General features: G+C 37.1%; 4 protein-coding genes across 7 annotated transcripts; 3 read left to right on the top strand and 1 right to left on the bottom strand.

The window, feature by feature from the left end:
• The first annotated feature begins 423 nt into the window (after window positions 1-423).
• On the top strand, window positions 424-4,132 carry LOC105264649 (glutamate receptor ionotropic, kainate 5). The gene is made up of 9 exons (XM_011301654.1): window positions 424-469; window positions 1,373-1,501; window positions 1,761-2,260; window positions 2,361-2,687; window positions 2,757-2,919; window positions 3,008-3,216; window positions 3,283-3,372; window positions 3,535-3,695; window positions 3,754-4,132. Exons 2-9 carry the CDS (start codon window positions 1,486-1,488, stop codon window positions 4,034-4,036), a joined length of 1,749 nt encoding a protein of 582 aa, XP_011299956.1. The 5' UTR covers window positions 424-469; window positions 1,373-1,485; the 3' UTR covers window positions 4,037-4,132.
• A 2,221-nt stretch (window positions 4,133-6,353) lies between these two features.
• On the top strand, window positions 6,354-7,373 carry LOC105264646 (glutamate receptor 4-like). The gene is made up of 4 exons (XM_011301652.1): window positions 6,354-6,546; window positions 6,607-6,696; window positions 6,800-6,963; window positions 7,115-7,373. The coding sequence occupies exons 1-4, from the start codon at window positions 6,364-6,366 to the stop codon at window positions 7,347-7,349; spliced, it is 672 nt and encodes a 223-aa protein (XP_011299954.1). The 5' UTR covers window positions 6,354-6,363; the 3' UTR covers window positions 7,350-7,373.
• LOC105264648 (decapping and exoribonuclease protein) lies at window positions 7,304-8,954 on the bottom strand. Its single transcript, XM_011301653.1, has 4 exons — window positions 8,561-8,954; window positions 8,171-8,394; window positions 7,666-8,033; window positions 7,304-7,604 (listed from the first exon to the last, which is right to left on the bottom strand). Exons 1-4 carry the CDS (start codon window positions 8,866-8,868, stop codon window positions 7,410-7,412), a joined length of 1,095 nt encoding a protein of 364 aa, XP_011299955.1. The 5' UTR covers window positions 8,869-8,954; the 3' UTR covers window positions 7,304-7,409.
• A 372-nt stretch (window positions 8,955-9,326) lies between these two features.
• Window positions 9,327-12,941, top strand: LOC105264645 (monoacylglycerol lipase ABHD12). Of its 4 annotated transcripts, none has more exons than XM_011301648.1 (7): window positions 9,328-9,561; window positions 10,405-10,609; window positions 11,165-11,283; window positions 11,459-11,900; window positions 12,003-12,282; window positions 12,393-12,520; window positions 12,607-12,941. In XM_011301648.1, exons 2-7 carry the CDS (start codon window positions 10,539-10,541, stop codon window positions 12,644-12,646), a joined length of 1,080 nt encoding a protein of 359 aa, XP_011299950.1. In that variant the 5' UTR covers window positions 9,328-9,561; window positions 10,405-10,538; the 3' UTR covers window positions 12,647-12,941. The 4 variants fall into 4 exon arrangements, with proteins under 4 accessions (XP_011299953.1, XP_011299950.1, XP_011299951.1 ...); XM_011301649.1 differs by having other exon boundaries at window positions 9,328-9,674; XM_011301650.1 differs by having other exon boundaries at window positions 9,332-9,437.
• Window positions 12,942-12,987: the final 46 nt, after the last annotated feature.

The following is a 12,987-nucleotide window of genomic DNA, read 5'->3' as shown; positions in this document are numbered from 1 at the left end:
AATTGAAGAGGTATTCACTGAAAGTTGAAAATTCAAAATTTTTATAAAAGTATCAGGGGTGGATGAAAATCGAGGAGGTATTGGTCCCTCTGACAGCGGGACTGCTACTGAGGCAGTTACCGAGTCGGCTGACGGGCCCGAACTCCCACCATCGGGTGCGGCCCCCTCTTTCTCTTGGGGTGAGGCCACTGATCAGTGGGTGAGGCACTCGCGCAGAACTGAGCCGCCCAGTGGGGGTTTGAGCGACCCCACCAGCATTGTACTACGTCACCCCAACAGAAAGAGGGGGCCGCACACAATGGCGGGGGGTCGGGGCCGTCAGCCGACTCGGTAACTGTCCCAGTAGCACTCTCGACGTCAGAGGGACCAGTCGATAGGGTGAATGTTTTTTACTGCGTTACGAAATTGGTATTCAGTATTTTCTTCCAGGTCGTAGATGGCAGCAGGAGCCATTCCTCAATATTTTGGCGTGAGAATACAAATAGGAAATTCGTTATGTCCTACATATATATATACATGTATACCTACTATAAAAATATATTTAATTATTGGTTATCGAATTGATCGGGGGTGAAGTGGGGGAAATTTAAATTTATTATTTAGTATTTATAATTCATTTATTTATCATTTAATTCCTAATTTCGCGGAAACAATCCCTCATTTTCGAATCCCGGAAAAAATATCCCAGGGAAAAAATATCCCACACATTCAAAACGTGTTAAAACTCGCTCAATTTAATTATTTTTCAATTTAATTATTTTTTTCGTTGTCTATTTTTTTAGGGGCTCTAATTTTCCTATGGTCTATCACATTGGGTGGGTTTTAACACGTTTTGGGTGTGTGGGCTATTTTTTCCGGGGATATTTTTTCCGCCTACCCTCATTTTCGGATCACAGTATATTTTCAATTTCAAATCGACACTCATATATGAGGGCCTGAAAATAATGAGATGATCTCTATCTATTCTGATTTCTCCTGAGAATTCACTGCCTTTTCATCTCACTATTCTCTCGTCTCTATTAATTCGAGTAGTTAAATAGTGACTGGTAATCCATTAGACTCACAGAGATACTCCGTGATTTGAGTGGTATGCAAATCGCATGGAGGCATTGAAAATATTGCAACATGAAACTAGGTCACCATTAAGATAGAGCAAATATTTTTCTAAGCCCTCATAGTCATAGAAAAATATTCTAGTGTAGTTTGTTGTGGGGCTTTGTCCTAGTGCCATCGAATTCACCTGAATTTCCATTCCCATCCGAGACCAATCGCTTTCCGGAAGAAGTCCACAAACCGTTGATGACTTGAAGATTTATTTTTTCCCTCAGTTAATCAGTAATGAATCCTCTAATCAGCTTGATTCTCCATCTAGCGATTCCAGCCTCTGGCACTCTTTGGGATGTTGATGGAAAAATCAATTACAACCAATTCTTAATAACAAATGTTTGCCGACGATATAATGCAAATCGAATAATTATCGCGTCGATGAATGACAATCATTGTGAGTTTAATTTGAAATAAATATAAACTATAATATTCTACTGTCTTTCCACCAAAATTCATAAATTTCCCGATAATACACAGGAAAATTAATAATAATCATATAAACATGAAATAATTATAAAATGCAAAAACAATATATTGTTTGGATCCATGCGATCAACAATTTATCAGAAAAATTACAAATCTAAAAATCGGCTGATTCAATTTATTGTTAAATTCGATTTCTCAGTTTGATGTTTGTTTATAAATATCAACAGCTTTGGATAGCTCAACATTTTGGCATGAGTTAACACTAACTCTCTCGAATGACGGCATATCGTCATCGACTATCAATATTAAACGCTTGAATGAAATATTGAAGTCAACGGTTCGAACAGATTCTCGCCCATTTGTCGTGATCTTCATCAACTCAATGGAAGAACTCAACACCTTAAAATCCATCACCGAATATTTGCCAATGAGTTATCCCCGATGGCTAATACTATTTTACGGAGATTCCAACTCACCAATCAATCAATTTTGCCGTAATCCATACGGAAATCTATTAAATCTCAATTTTGACACGGAGTTAATTACTTCATGCTATGGATCAAATTTTATTGAAGAATGGTGGTCGCGCAAAGAGAATTTCACAAACAGACAGCAGATTGGAAAATTTATCGGTGAAAGTAATAAAATTGAGTGGTCAGCCAGAAAAGCTTTTTATGAGATTCGAATTCCTCCGGAGGGATTGACTTTCCGTATTTCACTTCTTCAGGTACGTCTGGTTTATTTTATTTAGAACTTTATTCTCTATTTAGTTCTGAGAAATACGAAGAAATTCAGACGTTAAATTGAAATTACTGAATCAATTACAGGGATCGCATTATTTCTGGATGATTAATGGCGAATTTTATGGATTTTTTGCACCGGTTCTGACAGAATTGTCCAAAAAAATGAACTTCTCCATAGGATCGGTTATAATTGCCAATTCGTCTGGGACTCGAAATTCGGTGACTTCAGAATGGAGTGGTATGATCGGGCAAATTGCGCGAAAAAAAGCTGACCTAGGTATTGCGGCCTTCAGTATGACAAAGGAACGAATGGATGTCGTTGATTTTACATTTCCCGTCGGAATCGGTGACTGCCGATTTTATTATCGAAAACCCAACGGTCTCAACCTACGGTGGAAAGCATATCTCGAGGTTTCTATGAATTTGTCGTTGAATTACAGCATTGGTATTTTATCTTCTGAATATTATCTTGATTCAAAGGTTTTCGAAGGAAAGGTCTGGGCAGCCATTATCTGCTCCCTGTTGGCAACTGTCATTTTGTTGACTCTCATCGAATATAGAAATAACGGTTATCGTTCATTTCGTATGATTGTTGACAATTACTTGAATATTTGGGGTATCTGCTGTCAACAGGGATTATCAAGTAATGAAAAATTCAAATTCCAAGAATTTAATTTTTTTTTTCAAATCTTTTTGAAGCAGAAAAAATTAGTAGAGAATTTTGCAAACAGGATTTCCTGAACGGGCATCTCTGAGGATTATATACATCTCAACGTTTCTATCGGTGGGATTATTATCAGCTATATATTCAGGATCTCTTATCAGTTTTATCACCGTTCGTCCGACCACTTCCTTGTTTAATACAGTCGAAGAATTTGTAGATGATGGTACCTATAAACTAATTGTAGTGACAGATGGTGCAGATTACAGTAGAATCAAGGTCCTTATTTCTCGTAATCGTTTCAATAATTCCGGAAATTTAATGATTTTATACATAATTCCGCAGGGCGCGAAGTCGGTGTTGATGCAACGGTTGATGGCTTTGATAAAAATACCAAGCGAATTGCCTATAAATACTAAACAAGCATACGACCAGGTATTATATATGATGTATTTAATTTTGAGTTAATCAAGAGTTGCGATTATTTTTTTTCTGAAAATTGATGAAAATTTGATGAAAATTTCGGTCTGAATAAATAAAAATTTAAGAGGGAATTTAATATGCAGCTATTTTAACAATATAATTGTTTCCTTGCAGGTCTGTAACGAGAGAGTGGCATTTTATTCCAATGAAATGGTTAGGGCAACGATGCAGGACTCTATACCTTGCGAAATCGCCTCCTTCAAAACTGGAGAGGTTCGGGCTATGGGGATGATCATGCAATTTCATAGCAAGTACACACCGTTCGTCAATCATCAGTAAGTAAAATGTCAAAGATAAATCCCTACTGCTCGATAATTACAACATAAATTGAAGCTTTCAGCGTTTCAAAAGTAATGGAATGCTACAGCGATTGCAGCAGGTGTATTTTTCGCGTTCAAATCCAAGAGATCATGTACCACCGTACACGCAGATGCTCTTTGAAGAAATATATCCAATTTTATACCTTTTAATCGGTGGATGCTTCACTGCAGTGGTTGTTCTTGTACTCGAACGGATTTATTGTCGTAATCGAGATCAATTGCGCAATCAAAAGAATGAAAGATGGATTGGAAATAATAGAAATATTAGAAATCGATACGCTCATTTTATGTACTGACTAAGTCGAGTGCATTTCATTCAATTAACTAAATATAATCATGATTAATCACTGTCTCTATTTGTAATTCACTGGCTGTCGTGATTTTTGTGGTATACGTGCAAAGAATAATAAAATTATCTGTACTAAATCTCCTGGTCCCTGATGGACTTGGCGATAACTGTATCTGTTTTCATTTCTAAGTCCATGGTAATGGAATTGTGCAAGTAGAAGTGCTATTGACCGTGGAATGCACTAGGTGATTTTGCGGTATTCCTCGAAGGAGAGGTAAAAAGCAAATAGAGACTGCAAATGGTTTAAAACACACAGCAGAACTCTCAATTATCCTAAATTACTAAACCATAGGATTCCTCCTAACTCTTAAAATACCCGATAACTTCTGTATCACTGAAAACTCGTCGACGTTTTCCCAACATTTTTCATAGATCGTCTACTCTTCGTTTGCGTCGCTCCTCCAGATATTTCAGATACGCAACATGAGGAATATCAAAATATTATTCAATTCTTTGATTGTTATTCCTTTAATAATTCCAGCCCATACATACGAGAATATAAATTATTATGGATCTCTGATTACGGGTGTATATGAAAGATACCATACGGCTGGAATTATAGCGTCATCCGTAGCTCATAAAGATTATTCAGGTAGTGTAGAACCGAGTACAATATCAATTATTTAAATTTTAAAGTAATAATCAGTTTAAATAATTCTTGTTGAGTAGTAATGATAAATATATTGACTCAAGTGAATAAAATCGCAGAAATATCTTCCTGAGAAAAATTGAAGAGATAGAATAGTTTCAATTTAGTTCAATTACTTGTTTTTATTTGAGATAATTATTTTTTCATGTGATGACAGCCTCACAGGAACTCACTATGTGGCATCAGTTAAGTGTGACTCTGTCTCGTCGAGGAATGCCATCGGTTATTGCTCATTTTGGCAGGTTTAGAGAAAGATTGGAATTTTACAAGAGCCATCCGAGTCTTCCACTCGTTATTGTTGCTATTGACAGACCAGGGGATATCCATCGTGTCTCAAATCTCACCAGTAATTTAGAAATGAATTATGGGGTGTGGCTCCTTCTGTTCATTGGAGATGTCGACGAAGAGGCTTGTAATTTTTGTCGCAATCCGCGGTTCAATTCGTTGAATTTAAAATTCAACTCACTGATGCTTGTCATGTGCTGTGGCTCTGATATCATCCAAGGATGGTGGTCGGGTCCACAAAATCGGATGACAATACGGGAAATCAGCAGGTGGACTCAGAGTAAACAGAGTATTGAGTGGTTCACTGAAGATGATTTTTTCACCCGGAGATCGTCTCTAGAAGGCAGGGCATTTCAAATTACTTATTCCAAGGTAAAGCCTCTGACACAAATAATGAGTGCCGAAAATATATTCATGTCATAAACAATTGATATTTTAAATTATATCTTTGGTGGGGGTAATTTTCTCCTTCAGGTTTTTTCGTAATGATTTCGAAATAATTATCGATTCCAGGACTCAACCTACATTTGGAAAAACGGTGAGCATTTTCAGGGATTTCTTTCGCACGTTCTTGAAGAACTATCTCGATCAATGAATTTCACAATCGCGGCAATGATCGAAGAAGACGACTCTGGAATCTTGGATCCCGGCACAACTATCTGGACAGGTGTATTTGGAAGAATACAGCGACATGAAGCTGATATGAGTATTGATGGATTCAGTAGAACTATTTCTCGATCCACTGTGGTTGATTTTACTCTTCCAATAATAAAGCTCGATTCCCGATTGTACTATCAGAAATCCGACGCAACTGACGTTCAATGGAATACGTATTTCGAGGTACATTCTTTAATTCATGGAGAATTAGCGCTTTTACCCCGAAAATCAACACACGATAATTGAATTGACGAGCCTTATTTTTCCGCCATTATAATGCTTAAAAAGGCGCTCCACAAAATGGCGGTAAACATCGGGTAACTCAATTCTTCTGCTATCCTGTTACAAAATTTCCATTTGATTGAAATATCAACGAAATGCGCACTGAATTATTCTCCCATTTCTTTTAACAGAAGAATTAAAGAGGTCTATATCTGTTCACAGGCATTCTCCGTATTTATCTGGATAGCCATAATAATTGTAATCCTCGTAATGTCTCTTTTCATGACTCTCATTGAATCCAGGAGTCGGCAGTTCAATTATTTCCCATTGATCTGTAAACATTATTTACACGTGTGGGGTATATATTGCGCACAATGTGTGCCAGGTAGTGATTATTGAATTCGCGATCAATTGCATTTTGTGATATAAAATTTCCTGTAGGACTTGCCGTTGAGACGCCCATGAGACTGTTATACATTTCCATATGCATGTCAGCATTGATGATATCTTTCACATACTCTGCCTCATTGACTAGCGTCCTCGCTGTTTCGAAATTACCATTCAATTCATTGAAACAATTTGCTCAAGCTGGTACCTATGGATTGATAGCTGTAGATGATAGTGAAGAATATGATTTACTGAAGGTAAACAATTATTTTTTCTAATGTCTCTCGTTACTCCTGAAATATTTCCATTCTGAATAGTTTTCGGAGGATCCGGTCCTACAACAAATGTCAAAATTACTGATACCTAAGGCACTGTTGCCTTGGAGTTACGTGGAAGGATTTCATCAGGTATGTCATTAAACAATGATCACTACTTTTAACAGTAACGTGACGAATCTTCATCAAAATTATCAGACATAATTTTTTAATAATTTATGTAATTTAACTGCAGATCTGCGAGGAACAAGTAGCTTTCTACGCTCACTATGCGACCTCGATGAGATACCCAGAACGCGAGATGCCCTGTGAAATGCATTCAATTAAAACAGGATATGTTCAATTATCAGGAATTATCACGCCACGTGGAAGTGAATTTACACATGCTATCAACTACTAGTACGTTGCATTGCACTTTCAAGCCAAAGATGAAAAGAAGTTTGGATTTTCAAAGACTGGGATTTTTTAAAAATGAAGTCTCTGAAAATCACAGCTTTTTACGCAGATTGTTAAGTGAGAAATGAATAAAATGTAATGTAATTGGTTCAAGCCTTCAGCGATTTAAACAAAATGGGATACTGCAGAGATTGGAAAATATATACATTGTGGTCGAGTATACGCCAGAACCAGTTCTTTTGTCGGCGAATTTACGAGGAGTTGCACCGATATTGATTATTCTGATCAGTGGAGTGATCGTTGCGTCTCTTATTTTTACCGTTGAATGGATTTTTTATTATTTTAGATACATTAGATACAAATCACGACAAACGCCATTCACACTTTGAAATAACAACGAAAGCATGTATTCAAAATAGAATTAGCATTTTCACTCAGTCTGTGCACATTCAGCGGATTGCCCTGAACCAAGGAGGCAGGAACGCATAATCCGAAGTTGGGGGGACTTCAGTCAGATAAATATCGCCGTTTGGGATTCTCTCAAATTTATAAACCGTCCTGTCACAATCATTCCTCACGGTACTAGCAACATGCCGTAGAAAATTATCACAAAAGTTCATTGCTGCAGCAGCTTTCCAATATTTCTAGAATAAAATAATGAAAATTTAATTCGATTATTCAATTTAACTCGTGTCCATCCCTTACCTGACTATTCCGTGCTATATCAGATACTTTATAGTTCTCCAATTGTCTAATAATCCCGGAATCATCCCTGAATCCACAGAGAATGTCTTCAATTCCAACGAGAAAACTCTGGCACCACCACTTGAGAAATTTGTGCCTCTGCATGTTCATCCACTGGCGGTCGTTCTCTAGGATTCTGCTAGTCTTGAGTTCCACGAATTTGAGTTTTTCCAGGGGTAGAGGGTCTCGCAATCTCTCATCAGAGCATACCCCGTCCATTTCGCCCCCGTAGAGAAGTTCATGTTCCCTCAGGCGAGTTTGAAACACACAATCGAATTCCTCGCACTCGTTCACAGGTTTCAAAGGATCTGGGGATCCACCTGGCACCTCTTCAACGAAAAAATCGCCATGAGAACAATTTGTATCCTCCGTTCTTGAAAGTAAGTTTTATTCAATGGAATTCTTGTGGAAAATCAAATTATTTCAATCAATTAATGTAGAGAAATATATTTTTTTGTTAGAGCACCTGTTAGGATGTACTGCTCAAATTTGAATCCCCAGGAGCACATGGCCATTTGCCTGGGTGTTATATTAGCCTTATCCTCTTTATCAGCCTCTGTATCAAAATGGCAGAGGTAGATACTTCCCCTCCATTTAGAAGCACAGATTATCCAGCCCTCTCTCATATCATAGGGGGTTTTCATGATTTTCGTCAGCAAACCGCGATAGGAAATGAAATTTGGCTGCAGCCTGCACTTCTCAGCCAATCAAGAATAAAAAAATACATGATTACGAAGAAAAGATTTTTGCGAAATAATTATCCTTGTCAAATGCATTTTTGTCTCCTTTTTTTTTGATAATTAATAAATGTAGATATTGTGATTTTTTCATAATTAAATATTCAATGAATCATCACCATCTTTTTGTCGTTGGGTTAGCTCTGATTTTTTCAGAATTCTTTCCGATCCACTGCAAGAGATGGTCAATTCTCTCATCGAGGTCCTCAGGTTTTCGCAGGACTGAATTGATCCCTCGATTCAAATCGAATCTGACTTCTGTGGTTTTTGGAGGTGAATAATATTGCAGTTGAGATGAATCGTAGGAAACATCTCTCGATCCATTGACACTCCAGTAGCCGATGACCTCTGGCCTCCGAAAGCTCGGGAAATTCCCGTTCCACGAATTCTTCACGCGAAAAACGTTTTGCTCGTGTGAAGAATTCATTCTTCAACTTGTTATGCACTCTAATTAAAATAAATGAACAATAATAAACTTTAAACACTTCGTTTAGTGCCCATCGCCATCTTGGATGCATTATCTCCCGCGCATTTTTTCAAATCATACATTTGAAAATTGCATAAACCAGAGGACATATTTTTTATAAAAATTTAATTGGACGAAATATTAAATACTAATAAAACTGACGAAGGTATATGAATCAATTTGTTGATTCACATTTGTATTTACCAAATTTTTTTCCTGCTTAAACGTTTGAATTACCCGCGATAATCGCGAACTCTCTCGGGAGCTTCCCCAGGTGGAACATTTCAGAAAACCTCAAAAAAATTTCCACGAATTGTTGATTCATAATTTTTATCGAAAGGAGTGAAAAATTGATGAAACCTGGAATCATCGACTCGTGAAAATCGATAATCAATTGTTAACGGTTGGTGCCCCTGATGTCGCCACCGCCCCCTCGATAATTGACAACTAATTTAATTTTCTCCAACGTCCTTCACCTGGTCGAGAAATTGCATGGATAGAAAAGGATAAAAAATCATCTGCCGCTCCAAGTATATTTATCAGAAAACATTTAATTTAAATTTTATGAGAGATAGTGAAATCCCGGACTCTCGTCAGTGCCAAGACAAATTTGGGACTTTCAATACCTTCAGTTTAGTCTCACAGTCATGATCTGTGAGAACCCGAAAATTATATAAATAATTCATTTTTTCATTTATCTCATCTAACTTGAGCGTTTTGTGGTCGAAAATGGTTTATTGGATGTTTAAGAAAGGATTCATCAAAAGGTAAAAAAAAACGGTGATTAATTTTTGGTGAGAAGGGTTAGTCGAAAATTAAGACTGCATTCTGCATGTAGTTTTATTTATTTGTTTCTGATTATTCGATTTTGTTTACAATTGTATTCGATTTTAGAGTAATACAGTCTGTTTTGGGCTGTTGTCATGATTTTGGTCAATTGTTTTGAGATATTTACGCGTTACCACAAGACCTTGACATTCAAAATGTCCTGAGGGTAATCGCCTGACCTTGACATCAAATTAACATTCCACTGCACTGATAACATCTTTTATATTCCGTTAAATTAATTGATCGAGTCAACAATCAATTAAAACTTTTTTATTGATCGATCTACGTTGAAAACTATCGATCCAAGGGTCAAGTACTGAAGAACTTTTTTGTAGCTGATTAAATTTCTTGTAGGAAAGGTTTTCGGATATTTCTTCCTAAAACCAATAGTTTTTCAGATAAATTCGTATTTAACGAGAGATAATGAATATTCTTCATGTTACATTATCAATTAAGGCCTGAGTAATTCGTAAATAAACTGATTTCCCTAGTTGCATTGTTAACATTCAACGTCGACCCTTCGAAAAATCCCTCCCTGGGTTCGACAATCGGTGATTCATGCATCCAACTAAATAACAAAAGCACAAAACGCTCAGAGTTGATTCACACTCCAGCTGTTCTTTCGCCAACACTGTCCTTTCAGTTGATCGATTTTTTTTCTGTCTTCAGGTTTTGTCTGTCTGGTAGAGAATAGCTCCTGCTGAATTTAACTTCTGTCATGATTGGAACGAGTCAATTAACATAGCTAACTAATTACAAAACGAGTGATCAGTGTTTTATTGACAGTAATTAAATTACTAACAATGCAGTCGAAATACCTCTTCATTGCTGGTTCGGTGCCACTCATCGCTCTTGACATGTGGCATACCGGAGCGTAAGTTTTTTATTTTTCGTGGAATTGGTGGATTCGTTACTCAGTGCATGTCAAGAGAAAACTTCTGAGTTTCATGTAACATATATTGCTACTCTGAAAAATGTATGCCCTTGTTTCATAATTTTCAGTCAATTTTTGCTGAACATTCAGATTCATTTCTGCTGTTTAATTCTGCACCCTGAGCTCTCATGCTATTCACACGTTTCATTTATTTATTTATATTTCTAATGTGGCGGCTGAATCAAAGAGGAGTTAAATTCATTTTTCAATGAAAAGGGAGATTCATGAAAGATCAATGAAAGGCGGAGGAAATTCATTTTCCAATAAAAGCTGTAACGTAATTTTCAGTAGAAATTATATACAAAGTGAAGAGAATTTAAAAATAGAATATTGATAGGGATTCACGAGAGTTCGTGCAAGAATTGTTAAACGCTGGGTTTTTCTAGTATTTTTTTCCATGCGTGAGGTTGCTGCTGTTCGCTTTTCATTGCACTTTGGAACTGAATGCATCCCGAATCATGACGTTTTATGCAATGTTGTAATCTTCTATCGCAGAGTCATCCTGTGGACTGCCAAGGTGATTATCGTGACGTACCTCATAGTGTTCGGTCTTTGTCCACTGATTTTTCACTACTCGTATGGCTTTCAACGTAAAATACTCTTCTTAAACTTTGGTGAGTCTCAACTTTTACCCAAGAGTTTGTTGTATTATTAATATTCAATGCTCCCTTGTTAATACTAATTAAATCAATTCATCCGTTCGGCAGTATTTAATTAATTATCTTTTGCACTTCGTTATCAGCTTGAGAGAGATATCGATTAGTTTTTTTATCTTGAAAATTGTTGCAGTACATTGGCCCCCATCCGTAGACTTCGACAAACCAGAGAGCGTGGGACTCCAGGGGGCACGTAATTTCTACTTGAGCACCAACGAGAGCGTTAAAATAGGGGCTTGGCAGATTCTCCCAAAATCCCTCGTGAATGAGTCTGTAAAATGGTCAGAGGAGGAGTTCAATGGTGCACTGAGGAACCCGAAGAGGCCCGTATTTTTGTACATGCATGGGAACAGTGGAAATCGAGCCAGCAGTCACAGGGTTGAGTTGTACAAAGTATTTCAGGAACTTGATTATCAGGTCATTGCTTTTGACTACAGAAACTATGGGGACAGTGATCCTGCTGAGCTGTCAGAGGAGGGAGTCGTCAAGGACAGTAAATTTGTGCTCCAGTGGCTGATGGAGAAAGTCAATGGGACAGTCCCAGTGTTCGTATGGGGGCACTCATTAGGGACTGGGTAATCAAATTATTTTCATTTTTTAATATTTAATGGGTATAGCTAACCGTGAAATCGGTTTGTTTCTCAATTCAGAGAGGATGATGAATTATTCTTTATTAGAGTCTCGAGTCATTCCCTGGCACTCCTCGCAGGCGATAATCTCCAACCGACAGGACTTTTCCTGGAGTCTCCCTTCAACAACATGGCCGATGAATTGAGCTATCACCCCTTCTCTCAAATATTTAAGCATCTTCCCTGGTTCCACTGGGTAATTGTCCAGCCATTCTATGGAAATGGTTTAAGATTCGAGTCTGATAAACACATTGGGGACATAAAGTGCCCTGTGATGATTCTCCATGCCGAGGATGACATCGTAATTCCCATCTCACTGGGAGAAAAGGTACTCTCATAATTTATCCTTTAATTGATGGTTGATGCAAATTTTGTAAGGTTTCTGGAATTATTTCTGATTTTAATTGAATGTGTGGATTTCTCTTCTCTTTCTTTTAGTTGTATCAAGAAGGACTGAGATTACACAAAAATGACTCGAATCAGGTGACAATGATTAGGATAAATGGATCATTGGGACTAGGCCATAAATACATATGTCGATATGAACCTTTACCAAAAATAATTGAGTATGTAATAATGAAATTCAGTAATAAGGTCTTTCGTTGATAATGAAATTACTGTGATTTTAATTTGGCTTTTCAATATTTTCCAGGAATTTCGTAGCAAAATGCCAGTCTAGGCCTCGTCAATGAGGGAATTGACGTAAACCCATTAAATTTAGTATAATATTCATGCCGCAAAAGTCCGGCGAGTTCACTCAATTCTCATTTAATTCTACAAGGATTCAGTAATACTTAATTATGAGTGCTTAGTATTTTTGCGATGCGAAATTGGAAGAAAATGAATTTATTTCTAACGCTTTCTTGGATAAAAGTCTGATTTATTGGTAGCACTTGTGTAAATGTTTATGCTTCAGTGAAGTCTCGTTTCAATGTATGTATTTACGCGGTAAATATGGTAATAAATGTGGAATTTCTGGTCTCGATATAATTTTTTTTAACTTGTGTACTTAATTTCAACTCTATTGAAAAAA

Source organism: Fopius arisanus, unplaced genomic scaffold, assembly GCF_000806365.1.
Source record: "Fopius arisanus strain USDA-PBARC FA_bdor unplaced genomic scaffold, ASM80636v1 scaffold00024, whole genome shotgun sequence".
Classification (NCBI taxonomy): domain Eukaryota; kingdom Metazoa; phylum Arthropoda; class Insecta; order Hymenoptera; family Braconidae; genus Fopius; species Fopius arisanus.
The sequence above is the reverse complement of the archived record's forward strand: the minus strand, read 5'-3'. Positions and strand labels throughout refer to the sequence as shown.

What these genes read in the sequence shown, in the direction of transcription:
- LOC105264649 (XM_011301654.1), top strand. An exon ending in CTGTCAACAGGGATTATCAA is followed by an intron (nt 2,920 to 3,007) that starts GTAATGAAAAAT and finishes TTTTGCAAACAG; the next exon opens with GATTTCCTGAACGGGCATCT. An exon ending in CTAAACAAGCATACGACCAG is followed by an intron (nt 3,373 to 3,534) that starts GTATTATATATG and finishes GTTTCCTTGCAG; the next exon opens with GTCTGTAACGAGAGAGTGGC.
- LOC105264646 (XM_011301652.1), top strand. Translation starts at nt 6,364, where the DNA reads ATGAGACTGTTATACATTTCCATATGCATGTCAGCATTGATGATATCT. An exon ending in AAGAATATGATTTACTGAAG is followed by an intron (nt 6,547 to 6,606) that starts GTAAACAATTAT and finishes CATTCTGAATAG; the next exon opens with TTTTCGGAGGATCCGGTCCT. An exon ending in ACACATGCTATCAACTACTA is followed by an intron (nt 6,964 to 7,114) that starts GTACGTTGCATT and finishes AATTGGTTCAAG; the next exon opens with CCTTCAGCGATTTAAACAAA.
- LOC105264648 (XM_011301653.1), bottom strand. Translation starts at nt 8,868, where the DNA reads ATGAATTCTTCACACGAGCAAAACGTTTTTCGCGTGAAGAATTCGTGG. An exon ending in AACCCAACGACAAAAAGATG is followed by an intron (nt 8,395 to 8,560) that starts GTGATGATTCAT and finishes TGAGAAGTGCAG; the next exon opens with GCTGCAGCCAAATTTCATTT. An exon ending in ATATAGCACGGAATAGTCAG is followed by an intron (nt 7,605 to 7,665) that starts GTAAGGGATGGA and finishes ATTTTATTCTAG; the next exon opens with AAATATTGGAAAGCTGCTGC.
- LOC105264645 (XM_011301648.1), top strand. Translation starts at nt 10,539, where the DNA reads ATGCAGTCGAAATACCTCTTCATTGCTGGTTCGGTGCCACTCATCGCT. An exon ending in GACATGTGGCATACCGGAGC is followed by an intron (nt 10,610 to 11,164) that starts GTAAGTTTTTTA and finishes CTTCTATCGCAG; the next exon opens with AGTCATCCTGTGGACTGCCA. An exon ending in AATACTCTTCTTAAACTTTG is followed by an intron (nt 11,284 to 11,458) that starts GTGAGTCTCAAC and finishes AAATTGTTGCAG; the next exon opens with TACATTGGCCCCCATCCGTA.